We start from the raw sequence: 17,733 nt of genomic DNA on the forward strand, positions 1-17,733 counted from the left end.
ACCCATTACGTGCGCGACAACAATGCCAAAACGCAAAATAGACTTAAACAATGACAATAAGATGGAAAGTAAAAATAATTGTATACTTATGAGGATAAGAACGCTACCATACATTTTACATATGCGTAATTGAATAAAAAAGTCTTCTCAAAGGCCATAATCCGCTGTAAAAGTTATATGTAAATATCGAGGAAAGGTTTTTAAGTTATAGAATTGTAGATTCAAAAACTGCAATTCTTTGCGTTTTAAATAAGTTTTTTTTAAACAGAAACTAAACAAACCTTATTTCATAAGGGAAAGAATTCAAATAAAATACATTTGAAAATGTGTGTACATATGTCGTTCGTGTTTTTAGTGAATTTTACCGGAATTATATTCTGTTTGCATTTTTGTAACTTTTATTTATACTAAAATTTGACTTTTTAAAGATAATTGAAAAAATATTATACGTAGTGCTTACATATTATGTTCCTTCGATTATAATATCAGCCGATGATTATTTCCGAGCTCTGATAGCCCTAGGCATTGTGATTTTGTATCTAAATAGCCTTATAATCTCTTTTTAAAATCTCTGGTAGCTTGTGCTAGTAGTTATATTAATCATAATAGTAATACTTCAAATTTCAAGTGCTTCTTATGTAGCTTTGCAACTAAAGATTCTCAGGGGCATTAATATAGGGTTTCGCCATTATTTAGGAGTGAAGTTTATATGGTCTAAAATGTCTTTAATATTTGGTATCTTCCAAACCGAAAAAAATAAAATCAAATAATTCAATACGAGAAGACGAAGCTATATAAATTTGCATTTCAAATCTAGTAAATTTCATCATAAATCGGAAACTTTTACGATGTTGTCTTTACAATGTTTGTATGTTAAACAAAAAGAAAGACAAAATTTAAGGTCAAGTTTCTTTAAGTAGTTTATAGGTAGAATAGGTAGTTTAAGTTAGTTTTAAGTTTTATTTAAGGACCTTATTTTAAGTAGTTTGTAAGTAAAGATAAAAAAGGATATTGATATTATTTTTTTTTTAAATTTTCTAATAAATACAAAAATAAATAAAATTTAAATGAAGTAAAATAGATCTTAGAGCCGAAAGGCATTAGTTTTAAGTAGAGTGTCCGTATGGGACCATTAATTTAGTTGTAATTTATGGATTAGGCTTGTTTTATGAATTTTTGTCTAGCTTTTAAGAATGAATTAATAAAAATGAATTAAAAAAAAGAAAGACAAAATAAATTTGTTTCTTAAAACACACTTTTTTGTTAAGACGTATTTTGCAAAGCTTATAATTCAAAAATTTAATTAAAAAAATATAATTTCTTTTCAATTATAATTTAAGGTCTGATTACATGTAATTTTAGTATGGTCGCCTTTGTACCTCTGGGTGGTACTAGTTATGATAATCTTATTAGCTAGATTTTTAAAAATTGTATTAAGTCTATTTTTCAATCAACAATCTTAAAACCTAAAACATTTAAGAACTAAAAATATTCCAAAGGCTGAGAAAGCGCCTCTAGAGGATCCATCACAGGGAACTCAACAGGGTGAACCTTGAATACCGGACTATCAAGAGCGAACTGGAATGTTAGAACATTGTATTTGTATTTAGTCTATTTTTCAATCAACAATCTTAAAACCTAAAACATTACAGAACTAAAAATATTTTTCTTCAAAATAACGATCACGCTCCATTGGGATTCTCCCACCAACGTTTTAAGAATAATGAACTGTATTCAAGATTAATTTTAACGCATTGCCAAATTTCCATAGAAAATATTTGTTCGCCTTCCAAATTTCTTGGTTTTGAAAAGCGACCTTTTCTGTGGCGTCATTTTAACCGTCGCCATTTTTTTTTCTCTTGTTCATATTAATGTACCCTTTGTGAGAACTTTCTAATAATAATGAAATGAGAAAATCTTGAAACGGATATTTCGTGTATTTTTCTTATTTAATCTCAATTTATATAGTATCTAAGTAGCTTCAACCTAAACTGATTGATTGATCAATAAAATGGTGGTTGTATCTTAAAAACATTAAAACGTATGACACTTGTTGCTAGTAGTAAAAACACAATTAGATATTGCAATAATTCATTATAACAATTCAAATTCAATAATAAAATCTCTACAATCGTTGGCAACTTATTTCATATAAAAATTATTCTAATTGCAACAAAAATGTTATTATTCTAAAGATAACTTATGTCTAGCGCTTCTCTCGCCGTTAAGGCATGGCGGAGTGCTTAGATGGCGTTGAGCAGCAAATCATACTCACATCAGCATCACAATCGTTCTGATGTGTAGTCTTTTCTTCCTCTCCTGATAGTTGAAAGTGGGGCTTTCCATCAAATTGTGTGCTGCTAGTATTGGTCATCTCATTGAATCCACTGTCAGTACGATAAAGCACCGAGTGTCCAGAAGCTGATAAATGGGTTTTCGTATTTACTTCGGTACTCTGATGTGCTGGAACATATATCTTATTTACTTCCAAAGAATCTATTTGTAGACTCTCATTTGTGATGTCGTTCGAAACGCGCTGGCTTGTGAACGACTGGGAGAGGTTTTTTCTGCTTGCCGAACGTCGTTTGCTTCGCGGCGTGTCAGATTCCGAGGAAATGTTGCTTATAGCAGACAACTGGCTAACTTGCATTTCGTCTTCGTCGATGTCTTGCGTTTCGTCAGCAAATAAGTCAAGTTCTGCAGATGCACGTGATCTCTTTGTTGTATCAACAAGAAGCCCGCTAATCCTAATGCTAAATGCAGAGTCGCTCTTTTCACTCACTCGATAAGGTGGCGAAGAGCCCTGATAAGCCGTGCTCCGTTCTGGAGTTGTGAAAAGGTATACGGGCGACCTCTTGGCAAGGGGACTAGCAAAATCTTCCATTTTTGGGCATCTATAGTTATCGAATAAAAAAGTTTGGCGCAATGACGACGCAACCACATTCTTGGAAACACAAATTTGTGATCTGGGCTCTAAATCTGTAGGCGAAGAGCTTTGGGCAATTGGTGAGAGAGACCCAAAAGAACTCTTTTCCATGGGATCGGATAGTCTTGATTTGAAGAAAGCATCGTCAATTTTGGCGGCTTTGGATTTTATGACTTCCGGGGATTGCGGTGGAGGACTGCTGGTAGTAAGCTGGCAACTTTCTACACCCGCGAATGTTTCATCCTCAATGGACGAAATGCCCTGGTAGTCAAACAACTTTCGTCTTAGAGATGCGTCCCGGATATCGTATTCAATGGCACTGATGGAAGTATCAGCCAAATTGCTTGTGCTCTGCTGGCACTCAGTAAACATGAAATACGGAGCCAATGCAGCCTCCAATTCCTTTGGTAATGTTGGTGGAAGGGAAAGGACTGTTTGAGCAAAGTTATCACGTATTCGGCGTCCTGGCTTGGAGATCGGAGTGGTGCCAGTGGTTTCGGAGAGAATAATGCGTTGGCTGCGCAACGGACAGTCAATTGGGCTAGGAACAATTTGTTGCTCTTTGAAGAACGAACTAATAGCCGACTGAGCTTTGGCTTCAAACTCCGGGTCGGGCGAATCGTGAAATTGTGTTTCATGAGGTTCCACATTGGCGGGTTGCAATGAAGACACGTCGTCGATGGTCCATGCAAATTGAGTAGACGAATGTTGTGGCGTGGGCGGACGTTGGAATAGCGTAGGACTGAAATTTATTAAATTTTGTATTAATAACCACACATAGCTGATAAATAAATACCTTCCGATAATTGGCAAATGCAGGCGTTCTGTTAGAGCTGCCTCAAATGGATTCACAACTTTTGAGAAGCGTTTGGTTGGCGGGGTTTTTACAACTGGAAATACATCGTAACTATTGTTTGTTTCCCTGAACCTTCTTGAGTGGTGGCCATGGGAATGGGACATCAAATGCTGATTTTGGCCATAGGAGCTTTTACTTAAATTTTTATTAAAAAAATGTTGCATAGATGATCGATTTTTGTAGCGCAAGGGCGTGTGATCTAGGGAATTCATTATGAATAAAAATTTATTCGATCTGTCTTTATTAATTGAAAATCATTAGAACGCGGCAGTGATCGAAAAAAAAAACAATTTTTCCTTTAAATTTGAATATTTGAATGATCGCGAAGACGAAGAGGTGCACTAGAACTTCAAAGATGGGAACAACGGCTCGAAATGTCAAAAATTAACTGGCTGCAGTTTTATTAACAAGCGGTTACATGAGTAAAAAGATAATATTTTTTCGAACATAAGGAAACGAACACACTATATTTGTGTTTTTCTATTCTCCCATTTGAAGTATAGTTTTCGGTAAGGCTAGTTGCCGACTAGGTAAATTAAAGTTGGTCACGATTCAATACTATTTGCCTTTAATGAGAGGAAACCCATTGAGTTGCTTGTTGAACTTGGTTACAATAAGAATTGCTTGCATTGTCACACCAGACATTTTTTGTTACCCTCCAAAACTTTATCTCTTCAAAACAAAAGATGAGAATATGGCGTTTCCATTTTCCATTAAAATAGAATACGTTTATAAGGGTATGGCTTTATTTTTCAAGTAAAGCATTATATTTTGATATACTTTATTAAATGATTTATATATTTATCAGTTTTTCGATTAAAAACTTTCTTGACGTGGTCAAGAAGACATTTCTTATTAAATTTATCACAAAATTTTAATTTACCTTACAAAATTTATCTTTTTCATAATGGAAAGCTTGCTTTGTTGCTCACTATGTTTGATAGGCAACTTTAAGTTATCCGGAACTAAGTTGTTCGTGCTAGATAGACAAAACTACGATTAGTCCTTTTTTGGCAGATTCTTAAATTAAGAGCAGTATTACATGTCAAAAATATTTATTGTTATTTAATTTGAATTGCCATTCAGTGATACTCTCATTAAAAACCAAGATTTGTCTGGTTATTAGTGGTGTTCATTATTTTACAGCAATAATTTATTGATTGAGTAGTTGAATATTAAGTTACATTTTAAGGCCTAGACTATTTGTTTTTTTTTTTTAATTTAAGTTGCTCATGGTTACCGGCAACAAAGTTGCATAAGTATGTCCCAGTAAAATAAGAAAATAAATTAACAGATCCTTGAAGTGCAATGCTTATTTTTCTTGTGCTGTGTTGAACGCACTCAATATTATAACTGACCTCAAATGGGTTGAATGCTCGAACTACATTTTTTTGACAGTGACAGCTAAAACCAAAGCAGGGTAGATTTTATATTTTTTTTTTGATAAAACATTTGTTTCTGGTTTCTTGATATTTATAAAAATATTAACTCTTATATGTTCAAGAAAAATGGCAGATATAGGATGTCGACACTTTCAATCCTATATTAAAGAACATGGATTGGACACACTGAGCGTTGTTGATGCTTTTTTTTCATCATGTATTTCCAAGGACGCTCGAAACAAAAAGGTAGTTTCTTTCAATTAATAATTTGATTGAAAAACTTTAATAGTAAAAAACAAAATTGTCAATTGAAGGCTCTATCGTGTTCCTGCTTTGAATGTGGCAGTTTTGGGCTGCAGATATTTGCCTGCCTTCACTGCATTTATTTTGGCTGCAAAGGAACCCATATTATTGACCATTCGAAATATTCCAAGCATCCGCTTTCACTGGAACTTTCACATGGTGCAGTGTATTGCAATTCTTGTAGAGACTACACTTATGATCACCGATTCCAAGAAATTCAAGACAAGAACCGGCGACTGGAAGCGAAAGATCTTAAAAAGAGTCTCACATACAGGTGCTGGAAGCCGAATGCCACAGAAATAAACCTCTTGTTAAACAACCCAAGAAGAAGAATGATAAAAGCCAACCAAACAATCGGCCTGAGGGGACTTATGAATCTGGGATCGACTTGTTTTATGAACTGTATAGTGCAAGTAGGTTTCGATTTTTTATTCAAATATGTGTCATCATTTTATATTACCAATCAGGCACTTATCCATACACCACTTTTGAGTGATTATTTTTTGTCAGAAAGACATGAATGTAACTTGAAGTCTTCATTAAAATGTTTGGTTTGTGAGGTTTCACGCTTATTTCAGGTAAGATTGAAAAAATACAAATTTTGTTAAACATTTAGCGTTGAGAGCCTATTTAACAACAGGAGTTTTACTCTGGTTCCCGGGGACCACTTTCTCTACATCGCTTTCTACATCTCATATGGAATCATGCCAAGCACTTAGCCGGATATGAACAACAAGATGCCCATGAATTCTTTATCGCAACACTAGAAATTTTGCATCTACATTGCATAAACTCTAAAAATGATGAGAGAAACAAAGTGCCAACATACAGTACTAGCGAAACATGTCCCACTCAATGCAAATGCATCATCGACCAGATTTTCACTGGAATGTTGCAGAGTGACGTTGTGTGCCAGGCCTGCAAGAATGTGTCTACTACAATTGATCCTTTTTGGGATATATCACTGGATCTAGGTGAAGTGGAAGGTGGGACATCTCCTAAAAGTCTTATTGACTGCCTGGAGCGCTACACCAGAGCCGAACATCTTGGGTCCACTGCTAAAATAAAATGTTCTACTTGTAAAAGCTATCAAGAATCAACAAAGCAATTATCCCTGCGAACACTTCCCAGTGTTGCAAGTTTTCATCTCAAACGATTCGAACACTCGAGCGTAATTGATAAGAAAATCTCGACATTCATTTCATTTCCAGCGGAATTCGATATGAAGCCGTTCATGTCAGAAAAAAATAATCCCTACGGTGACTACCGGTACTCCCTTTATGCCGTTGTAAACCACCTAGGTACCATTGACACTGGGCACTACATTGTATATGTTCGCCATCACAAAGACACCTGGGTCAAGTGCGATGATCACACTATAACAACTGCAACGTTGAATCAAGTACTTGACAGCGAAGGGTAAGCTTGCAATGAGTAACTCCTGTATTTATTTAAATAAAATGCCTTTTCAGTTATCTTTTGTTTTATCACAAAAACATATTGGAATACGAGTAAGTTTGCCCCCAATTTCTGAGGAGTGACTGATATCATTTATAATTTTCTGTTTAAATATAATCATTTGTGAAAATGGATAGAATAATTTATTTTGTTTAAGTTAAATATAAGAAAATTTGTAAAATAAAGCCAAAATTATTTATTTTGAGTCGATTTGTGGATGTTCACTATGCGGCGCAGGCGCGTCTCCTCCATTTGCTTTGCTTTATCCCAGCTTTCCGTGTCGAATTGTGTTTTGCCAGTGGCTATAGCCAATAGCCGCGATAGTACAAGAAGTCTGTGGAGTTCATCTGCACCAACTTTAGCATTGGCTTTACGCATTTCGACAAAATCCGTTTGTATCATATCACTGTCTGCTGGATTCATATCGAACGAAGATAATTTGGCAGCGGTGAGGTAACACCTAATGGCATCCAACTTAGGCTGAGCATAATGTTTTGCTGCTTTCAAAGTTTCACTGATTAAACTTATTCTATCATTATCAACGCTCAGGGGAACTTGGAAATCATTCTATAAAAAACACCGTTTTTGTAAGGTAAATTAATAAATAAAGAGAACAAGGATTAAAATTGCTTACAGGCAGCATACTCCTCCCTTCACTCAATACCAACACTGGTATATTTGTGTTGAAATCTATATCGTAATATTGGAAGTCACATTTCAGTTGCTGAGTTTTAATGAAGTGTGCTAGACTCTGTATTCCTCGTACTCCGTTGTTTTCCAACTTGCCTGGTTCCAACCGAGTCTCGTCTAAGACTAAATGTGTATGCGGAGCCAGTTGAAGAATCCCCGATGTAAGTTTATTAGTTTGGTAGTCTTTCCTAAAAGTTATTTATTTATCAATTTCTATAAGCTCCACAAAATAAAATTACTAAAATAAATAAAAATCATTATTTCGAAAAAAAAAATATATTATTTAAAACTCTTTCTCTGTTATTATATATTAATCATATTTTCATAACGTGTAAAATAAATACAAGCATTCGTGTTAGGACTATAGTTTGTTGCACGACGAGTAATAAAGGCTAATTTATCAAATCTAGGTATTTAAACGTTTACTTCTTGAATCTTTGTTGAATTCATTTCATACAACATTATTCCACAATCAAACGAATCCGGGGGAATAACTAGGGCACACAATTATCTCTAAATTTATAACAGTTGCTAAAAAACTACCTTATATTGCTCTAGAAATGATACATTCAAAATGCATATGAAAAGTTAAATGTAATTCAAAAATGACTTTCGGCTTGTTAATCTTTGAAGTGACATTTTATACTTGAAAAGGACACGATTGTACATTTGTATATATTCCAATATAAACAATACAATCTATCAACGTCTTTCTGTATTGTAAATATGTCAGCCACAAAATGTATTGATTTAAATATTTTTACGTTGTTTGCAATTATTTACAAAATTTAAAACCAAAAATGGGCTTGAGACATTTTTTAAAAATTGTGATTTTCTTCCATGGCAGGGAAGTTTAAAAAAGTGGATGAACCGACTACGTCCGTCTGTCCTCCCCGATTTGCTTTAGGTATTATTTTTTTCATTGAAATCGAAAATTCGAATTTTCTCAAAACCAAACCGATAGATTTTTATAAAATTTATCTAAACTGTTTTTCATTGACTTTGTTTCTTTAAAAAAAAACACATTTTTGAATTGTTCCAGACGAGTACCCCATAGAACCGTTATTTTTTGTTTAAGTTTTCTTAATAACTAATGAACCGATTTATTTTTTTTTGCTGCACAAGCAAAATGATTATTTTATTTTTCATTTATTTTAAGATTTAAAAATACAGAAATATTTTTAAACATACTCTTTGGATACATGAGAAAGTTCTTGCGATCCAGCCGTGCATTTTATTTCAATAGGTTTTGGTAAATTAGAATTATCTTGTTTTCTGCTTTGTTTGTTTATGTAGGTAACTGGAAATTCAGTAAATAAATATAATATAACTTACTTGGGAAAAAATTGGAGGGTATTCATGTTATCGAGGGTCATTGGTAAATAATGACTGGCTGGTATAAAGAGCTCCAAAATATCATAGAGCTGCTTCGTGTAAATGGGTAGCAACTGTGCAGGTATATTGCATATGTTCAGTGCAAATTTACCCAGACTGTGTAGATCAGAACGGATGTATCTAGGATTAAAAAAGGGAAGTGAACGTAATAAATGAAAAAAAGTGCAATAGCTCCAAAACAAACTCACACAGTCGATATAAGATGTAAGAGAAGATATTCAGCTGCAAGGTCATCACCTAAAAAACATTGAGTCAGGAGGATTTTGAGGTCTTTGTACACGGACTCAAAACTAAAATTGGAAAATATCGGTTCACAAATTGATGAATCGAGCAAAGGATTAGTGTGATCCAACTTTCGCACAGCGACTGCATGCAGTCGTGGTATAAGTGAAGGCGGAGGGTTTTGGGCCTGTCTTTCCCCACAGCTATCAAATTCGTCGTAGGAAGAGTCAGTTATTGTAGAAGCATCTAGGGCCGGATCTACGGATAAGAATCCCACAATATCGACAATCGAATTTAAGATGTGACTGTCAAAGTCACTGTACAGTTTTATCAAGCAAGCTTTGCTAGGTCGGTCAGGAATAGGAGAATTTAAATGATATTCAGCAGATAATACTGAAGTGCTGACATTTGAAGGCCGCGAATTTTCATTCTCCGTACACTGCCGTTTATTCAATTTGTTATCTCTGGAATTGTCGTTTACATCCATCATTTCTGAGTCTAGTTCTTCAGGGATCGAACGTTTTGGAACTCTCTGAGAAGTCGATACTTCATGTTTTGATAAATCACTGTTATTACAACTAGATTCCTCAAATGTTGAAGCCCATTGATTGAATCCGGGCACAGAAACAACAAATAAAGTCCTTCTTTCTGCTTGCACGTTCTCTCTACATTCAAAATCTGCCTTTTCATTTCCTTGCAGTGCTAAACAGTCCCGATACTTTCCATTTTGAAATCTACCCTGACCTTCAGAACTAATTACCTGGTACTTTTCCAGATAAATTTCCGGATCTAGCATATCCTGTATCATCCCTCGAAATCGCACGAGTGATAGGTCTGTTAATCCATGCAGAGGAGTATAGTTGAGTAAAGGTACTTTACGCCAAATCTCATTATTTTGCAAAAGACTTAAGTAACGAGATTCATCTTCTAAGAAATTAGGCAAATTTGGTATAGACATTTTATTTAGTGCAATTTCAAAAATCAAGTATACGCAAAAAATACAAGAATATACAATTAATTGAACTTAAAACGAATAAAGATAAACTGCTTATAAAGTATTTAGGTTTTGACAGATGGCGCCAAAAATATTCGAAAATTAATTCAAAGTCGAAATTTGTTTGTACGTAAATGACATTTAGCTTAGTTTGTTTTGTTTTAGGATATTGCCAGTTTATAATTTTATGATCTCAGAGATTTCTGTGTTCTGAGAAATATAAACCAAATTTCTCTCTTTTGCTGTGAGGAATCTGGGAATAGAATTCTCTATTATGATTTCTTAATAATTCTCTATTGCATAGTTCAAAACATAGAGGAAATATATTATCTAGAGTCCCGACCGGTACCCGTCCTACCTGAAACACCCTCAAATTTTATTCGAGGTGAACTCTCTCAAATTCCCTATCGGTGAATACATGTGAGTGGTGAAAAAAAGCAAAATGTGGGATTTCCCTTATAAAGAAATGTATGGAAATTTTGTGACCTGTCAAAAATTATAATCAATTTTGCAAAACAAAACAATGGGTTTCGGATTTTAAGAGTAAGTATTTATTAATTGTTCTGATTTTTAATATAATTTGATATTTTTCAGACCAAAAATCTTTATAATGAAGAGAGGATATACAAGTTCACTTAATTAAATAAAAAGTAAGTCAAATTGAAGTGAAGGAGGTACAACAATAATCGATTTATTTTATGGTCTGTCTTTTCATTTTAGATGCTGCCAATAACATACTATAATGCAGGAAGCATTTTCCTTGAAGAAATCTGGGAGACAAAGCAACAAGGTGCTGATTTGCAGGCAAGTTTTGTGTATATTATATTTCTCTTAAAAAATAATATTAATGTTTTTAACGACAGATACAGATTGTGTTCTCAATGTCCATAGCTGCCGCAGGTGTTTACGGTGGAGGTGTCGCCATCAAAAACCATCAGCAAAAACACCACCAAGTCAATGATACAAGTACAAGAGGAAGTTTTGCCATGCAATAGTCGACCGCTAACGCCCTTTTCGATCAATTTCGTAAGTACGTATCGAAACAGTCATATCGTTGCCAACTAGCTTAATCCTCATCTTCTAGGTGTAAAGAGTACTACCAGAGACGCAAGAAAAGCAAGAATACAATCCCAAAAGTTTCAGCCTTGACTGTAAATTAAGTGAATTCAATTCAAACACTAAGGATTGCACTGGCTTAACGGTGGCAATCATTCGGAGGCAAATGGGCTGGCCTGACAAGAATCCCCTTTAAGTTAAACAAATTCAGATCAGTCTCTCGGCGACCACTGACGATGTCGGCGAGTTGAATCCATCGATTTTCACACAGAAAATTAACATCAAAAACAGTAAGTCAACTTCCAATTGAGATTTCCTTATATAATGAAAATTAATTTGTTTATAGTCAAGAAAATTCAGCAGCGTCATGGCCAACCTGCCTATTAACCAAACCATCTCTATTCGCAGTGGAAGTGTTTGTGGATCAAGCGATCTCTGCGTGTCAACAATGCGAACACAATGTCATTAGGCTGGAGTACCAACCTGGACCCTTGTATTGCAAAAGCGCGCGAAGATCAGTGTAACTGCGGTGCAGCGGCTACTGCAGCCGCTGAGGCTGACACCGCCTGGAAGAGGTAGGTGATACGAATGCCGGTTGAGAAGGAAATTGTTGGGACAGTATAGTACCTCCTCAATGACGGGAGTCGCAAGTCATTGGTAAGCCATAAAAAATAAATTATAAATAAATTAAATACAAAACAATCTCAGCAGTTTTGTATTTACTACTTGCCTGCAATTTTAAGAAACTTGAAGACTAACGAAATGAAGCTGAATTCCATGTTTAGAATTAACTGGAAACGACACAAGAATGCCCCTACAAACTGCCCTTATGATGTTCCAAGAGTTGCTGCGCAAATGGTCGCGAGCCGGCAACCTTCATATAGTGAAAATATCGGATTGGAATTTGTCAACCCCAACAACTACTTCACAGTAAGTTTCTTATTAACAACAAAACAAAACCACTAATTGATGGTTTTTTTTCAGCTACAAATCAAAGCGAAGCTAAGAAGTCGATATGCCGTTCAGTTGGTTCGACGATATCTTCGAATCTCATCCATGATACGTCGTCGTTGCGTATCTAGTTTTTAAATTAAGTTATATTTTTTTCAAAATTGTTTGTAATTGAGTATATTTTTTGTTTTTAAAATTCAATTCCATTATAGATTATAGGTTTTATTTAAAATGTATATTACAGCTAGGTTCCTAAATTTATTTCTATGTATGTATATCTAGAAAATAATCTTTTTTTTCAAACAACTTGTTTATTTATTTTGAGCTATAGTGTAATTTTGTATATATTGTATATTCTACTGTTTCTTTGCTGACTAGGATTATTTTTATTCAAAATTATTTATGATTTGCTTTACTTTAATAATAAAGGAATTTGTTTTGAATTCAAAGATGTTGGTGCTTTTTTCTTCAGGGGTTGAATTCGGAATCATGTGAATTTTGAAGAATATACAAATGGTAATGTACAAATTTTAAATAGTTCGTTTGAAATAATTTTTGATGCTGATTACGAATCTAAACTTCGATTTTAGCTACATGTGCTCAAACTGAAGAACACCATTTCTCAACATTATTTTTTTATTTATTCAATGTACTACAAGATGAAAAGTACGAAACAAATTTAAGCGAAATATTAAAAAAATATTGTAGATTTGGAAATCATCACATTTTTTTTTGGAAAAAAAAACTACTTCATGAATTTAGTGAGCCTTAAAAAGCCTTAAATGTATGTATATTATGTCACTAATTATAAATTTGAGTACCGAATGGAATTTAAAAACATATTTGAATTAATTTCATTGTATTTAAAAAAATATATAAACATGATTAACAAACCAGGAAGTCTACATGTTTAATGATTCAAATTATTTTTTTTTTATAAAAAAAAGAATACAATATTATTATTAATGATTTTCAATTAATGTAAAATTGAATATGGATATAAGCTAAACAAATTGTTTTTATCCATATGCTCATCATTGCCAACAAAAAGGAGACATTTAACATTTTGAACTAATAGATAGAAATGGTATGTGATGTTAGTGCTGATGAGTTAGTGTGATGTTAGTGCGAAGTTTTAAGTTCGCTATTGCTTGATATAGAACCCTCCAGCTGTGATGATTCTCATCGTATCAGCTGAAAGAAGATTTTTAATTATAAAATAAATTACCTCAAGCAAAAACATAACACTTTTCACTTACTCTCTGTTGTAAATCATTAAGCTTTTAGTGCCAGATCAAGATTGGATAGTCCAGGCTCTGGAAAAATCTTAACGACTTCAGAATCTGGCATTTTCAAAAAGAACTGATAAATAGAAAAAGGCGACGTTTTTCTTCGTCCAGCCAAATACCATCGCCAGCAGATTTTCCGAACTTGTCTCCTTCTTCGTTGGTAACAAGAGGCAGAATTGAAATAAAGATATTGACGCATTGAAAGCAATAAATCATGAATGAAGGAAGGTATTTCAATTGAATTCCAGAGACCTACAATTTAAATTAGAAAAAGCGAAAATTAAGGTAGTTCTTATTTTATTATTTATAAACACATCCTCACCAACTACATCACAGAGTTCGCCAAAAAATGTAAAAGGAAGATATTAAAATGTGCATTTCTGCAAAAAAGAACATAGTGAATCAGATCAATTGTCCAATCCTCGGTGGTAGGTACTGTCTTGAAAAACTGACTGTAGATTAAATTAACTATTGTTTACATGATCAGGAAGGACTTGCATACATTGCGATCTTTCGCCTATCCGTAGCTGGCTGAAAGAAGTGCTTTGCATTGCAAAGATGGTGGCACATTACGTGAATGTGCTACTGCTTTCACACGCTGCAATTAAATGACCACCAAGTAAAGAGATTCCTTAACTTTATAACAACTCTCGACTTGTATATCCATCTCGTCAAGTGAAGCATGTCGGATAGGTTGCAAAGCAAAGCTTTTCAGACTTCTGCGACATCGCTGGAGTCGCCGCTTCTTATTCCTACAAGGTTTAAAATGAGGATATAAGCCATCAGAATAGAGCGATTTGATTGCCAGGAACAAAGTCTTGTTGAGGAGTGTAATTTTTTACTAAAAAAGAAAACAAAACAATATTCATATAATTTGAGTTAAAAATTAATATGAACACATTTACCTTCAATTTGTACCTATTCACTCCACAATAAATATGTCGGCGTTGCTGGCTCGGGGCTTTAACTTCCACTTTTATTGTTGCAACGTAATCCTTGGTTTCTTCTTTATCTGAGGATCAAATTAAATTCATTAAATTCATTATATATTTTTATTTCAATAAATTAATATTTTGTTTTACCTTCATTTGCATTATTGATACTGAATTTTCTTTTGTTTACATTTTCGTAGAATTGTCAAAATACTCACCTCGCTGTTGATTTGTCAAAACTTGACATTACTCAAATTGGGCCACGTTCGCATTACAGTTCTAGGGTGCGCTTATACTTTCAGCACGATTTTTTCTGTTTTTAGTGAAATTTTCCATAAAATACATGGAATTTGTGTGCCAAAAGCATTCAAATATTATTTTTAGCACAGTTTTCAGTAAAAAGAATGTGTAAAATTCATTTTTCTAAAAATATTGCATTAATTTTTCAATTTTTGAATTCAACGGATTTCTTTTTTGAACGTCTGAGTTCACCTCATATTGTTTTCCCCCGTAATTGTGCAAACTTCACCAAAAGCCCATAACTACTACATAGAATCTGGATTTTCCCATAAGAAATGCACGGGAGAACTAACACATGCTTATGCTAACGGGCAAAATTCTCTAAATTTAGTTTGTAGGCCGAAAGAGAGCAAACCCATTAAGTCGGGACTCTAGATAATATATTTCCTCTATGGTTCAAAAAGGGAGGACAAAAAATAATGGTTAAAAGTGAGAATGAATTGTGAATTCTGTTTATATGTATTTCATTCTTCTGTTTTGCCAATCTGACTGAAAGCATTCTCAAATATCTGTGAAATATAAGCTGCCCAATAGAATAAGGAGCTTCAGACAACACGAGAGACTTCATTTTCAGTCAACTTTATTCAGGTTAGTTAGTTTTGCCATACATTTCAAACTGCTTACATCACTTCACTAGCCTTCAACTTCAGTTATTCGCATAGATACCAAAATATTATTTTCTTCAGAAGAACTATTCACACTTACACAAAATAGAAGCCACATGTTTCTTGACTAACTTTCCTGTTCTAAAACTGATAATAACATGCAGCTACTATCAACTTAAAGGAAAATGATTTAAGTCATACATTTCTCCTCTCAAGGCTCCAGATCATCTATGTTTAATAAAAGTAACTTTTTTTCTCTGAAAAAATATAGTTCCAAGTTAAGAGGATCCAAAGATCTTCCAATATTTCCCAAACTGTCAAAAGCCTTCCAATAACATCAAATAAGGTTGTAATTGTCAAAGATCAGGTGAAAACTATGCATTAACACGGTTGGTGGATTTAATCCAAATTTTAGACAATTTTGTGGTTGAAAATCGGCTGACAATTGCCGAAAATTTTGCATCTTCCAATTATTAACTTCTTATAGGAAGTTATTGTAATGGGTACGATTTGTCGAATTGAAAGTGTTGACATTTCTCGACGTTTCAAGGTCCCTAGAGTCGAAATAAAAGATTTTTAGAGAGATGTCTTTGTCTGTGTAGGTTCGTAGACCGTACGTTCGTGACTTTTTTTTCGTCTTCCATAGCTCAAGAACCAGAAGAGATATCGACTTTGAATGCATTTTATTAAGCAATTAATAGTGCAGAAAATGCAGAAAGGGCTCTCAAAAAATTGCGTGGGTGGTTTTTCTACCGTAGCAGTTTAAAAAAGGTGCAAAAATCGAATTGACAGTTTTTTTTTATTAAAAATCAAAAACCTAACAAAATCATTAATTTAAGTTGGTAAAAAATTGAACTTCGACTCAAATATCTTTTCAAAAGTTTAAGATTTGGCTTCCAACTTATTTTATATAATAAGAAATATTGTTTGAACATTCGGTAAAATTTTGAGAAAAATCAAATCGACAATATTTAAACTAGAAATAAATACGTACAAAAATAATAAAAGTTGATAAAAACAGATTTTCGACTCAAATATCTTTTCAAAAATTTAAGATATATCAATTTTATTTTATAAGAAATATAGTTTTCAATATTCAATAATTTAATAAAAAATAACAGTCAGTTTTTTCATAAAAAATTAAAATCTACAAAAAATATTACGCAAAATTGGTAAAACTTTATGTTCGGTTGTCGATATCTCGTAAATAATAGAAAACATTAGCTTCAATTTAATTTCATTCATTCAATTTGTGTTTATTTATATTAGATATAAAAACTTTTAAGGAATGCTACTAAAATTGGAAAAAATTGGTTTTCGAATAAAAATCTCGTTAACGAAAATAGATTTTGAAATCAAACTCTTTTATCATATGCAAAATATTTTTAGTTATTTTAAAATTTTTAAGAATAATTAAACTGATAACTTTTTTAATAAAACACGAAAATGTACAAATCTTTTAAGCAACCCAAATTGATAGACGAGATGGGAAGTTATTAGTGAGGGTCGCATGTTAAAAGATATAGTCAGTGGAAGACAATTTTGTCCATAGATGACAGAGAACATGAAATGTATTTTAGAAGTAAGAACAGCATTAATAAAAATATTAAATATAAAAAAGGGAACCAATCAAGGCTATCATGAATTTGATCACAATAGAAAAATTTAAGGAATTCCGAAAAAGCGTAATGCAAAATTGTATAAGATTTTCCACTACGAACGTTTTTGGCAAACATTTTTTTCGGGATTCGTAAAAGTTTCTAGTTGCGATGGAATTTGTGATAGAGCTGAATAATAAAGCAGGCAATAATAAATACCTTCTAAAATTTGTCCATGGGTCCCATCCTTTTCAACGTTTTTTTGTATAACTTCTTTTTGGTTATTTTGACAAACGATTTTCGAAGTTTTAGAAATACTGTAAACTTTTATTGTTTCCTATTTAAAAGCTTTTTGCCGAAAATTGACTACCAATTTTTTTGTCACTTTTCAAAGATAAAATTAGGTGTTTACATGGTTGATAGAAAATTGGTGAAAATGTTATGCAAAAAACTAAAACCAATATTGGAAGATCTTCCAATCGTGTATAATTAAATTAAGACTTTTTGTCTATTTTTATAAAATTGTATGGATTTTGTATTTAAAGTAAAGTAGCTGTCATATAAAAAATGATTTTTCTTGGTGATATAGAAATTCTGTAAAATGATTTTTTAGAGCATACTATGAAAAGTATTAAAGTAACAATGAGCTTAACAATTTGATATTTAAGATGGATTTAGTTGTTCATCTTTCTGACTTAGTACTTAGTTCTGACTAGTAAAACAACCCGATGAAAATAAAATATAGGTATAATATGTATAAAATAAGGAAAAGTATA

At 33.1% G+C, this 17,733-nt stretch overlaps 3 protein-coding genes and 3 long non-coding RNA genes across 7 annotated transcripts; 3 read left to right on the forward strand and 3 right to left on the reverse strand.

The window, feature by feature from the left end:
- Positions 1-40: 40 nt before the first annotated feature.
- LOC129942983 (protein aurora borealis) lies at positions 41-4,142 on the reverse strand. The gene is made up of 2 exons (XM_056052176.1): positions 3,723-4,142; positions 41-3,668 (listed from the first exon to the last, which is right to left on the reverse strand). The coding sequence occupies exons 1-2, from the start codon at positions 3,992-3,994 to the stop codon at positions 2,225-2,227; spliced, it is 1,716 nt and encodes a 571-aa protein (XP_055908151.1). The 5' UTR covers positions 3,995-4,142; the 3' UTR covers positions 41-2,224.
- Positions 4,143-5,182: 1,040 nt separating this feature from the next.
- LOC129942984 (ubiquitin carboxyl-terminal hydrolase nonstop) lies at positions 5,183-7,130 on the forward strand. The gene is made up of 5 exons (XM_056052177.1): positions 5,183-5,410; positions 5,479-5,880; positions 5,935-6,045; positions 6,108-6,886; positions 6,940-7,130. Exons 1-5 carry the CDS (start codon positions 5,291-5,293, stop codon positions 6,980-6,982), a joined length of 1,455 nt encoding a protein of 484 aa, XP_055908152.1. The 5' UTR covers positions 5,183-5,290; the 3' UTR covers positions 6,983-7,130.
- LOC129942982 (mini-chromosome maintenance complex-binding protein) lies at positions 7,046-10,298 on the reverse strand. The gene is made up of 4 exons (XM_056052175.1): positions 9,199-10,298; positions 8,951-9,130; positions 7,560-7,803; positions 7,046-7,492 (listed from the first exon to the last, which is right to left on the reverse strand). Exons 1-4 carry the CDS (start codon positions 10,188-10,190, stop codon positions 7,118-7,120), a joined length of 1,791 nt encoding a protein of 596 aa, XP_055908150.1. The 5' UTR covers positions 10,191-10,298; the 3' UTR covers positions 7,046-7,117.
- Positions 10,299-10,602: 304 nt separating this feature from the next.
- Positions 10,603-11,035, forward strand: LOC129942986 (uncharacterized). The gene is made up of 3 exons (XR_008781137.1): positions 10,603-10,769; positions 10,821-10,876; positions 10,947-11,035. It is a non-coding gene; the product is annotated as an uncharacterized LOC129942986 (long non-coding RNA).
- Positions 11,036-11,089: 54 nt separating this feature from the next.
- LOC129942987 (uncharacterized) lies at positions 11,090-12,682 on the forward strand. Of its 2 annotated transcripts, XR_008781138.1 has the most exons (4): positions 11,090-11,572; positions 11,629-11,939; positions 12,068-12,212; positions 12,267-12,682. It is a non-coding gene; the product is annotated as an uncharacterized LOC129942987 (long non-coding RNA). The 2 variants fall into 2 exon arrangements; XR_008781139.1 differs by lacking the exons at positions 12,068-12,212; positions 12,267-12,682 and adding an exon at positions 11,994-12,010.
- Positions 12,683-12,754: 72 nt separating this feature from the next.
- On the reverse strand, positions 12,755-14,147 carry LOC129942988 (uncharacterized). Its single transcript, XR_008781140.1, has 3 exons — positions 13,845-14,147; positions 13,493-13,774; positions 12,755-13,427 (listed from the first exon to the last, which is right to left on the reverse strand). It is a non-coding gene; the product is annotated as an uncharacterized LOC129942988 (long non-coding RNA).
- Between the last annotated feature and the right edge of the window lie 3,586 nt (positions 14,148-17,733).

This window comes from Eupeodes corollae, chromosome 1 (genome assembly GCF_945859685.1).
Source record: "Eupeodes corollae chromosome 1, idEupCoro1.1, whole genome shotgun sequence".
NCBI classification, from domain to species: Eukaryota; Metazoa; Arthropoda; class Insecta; order Diptera; family Syrphidae; genus Eupeodes; species Eupeodes corollae.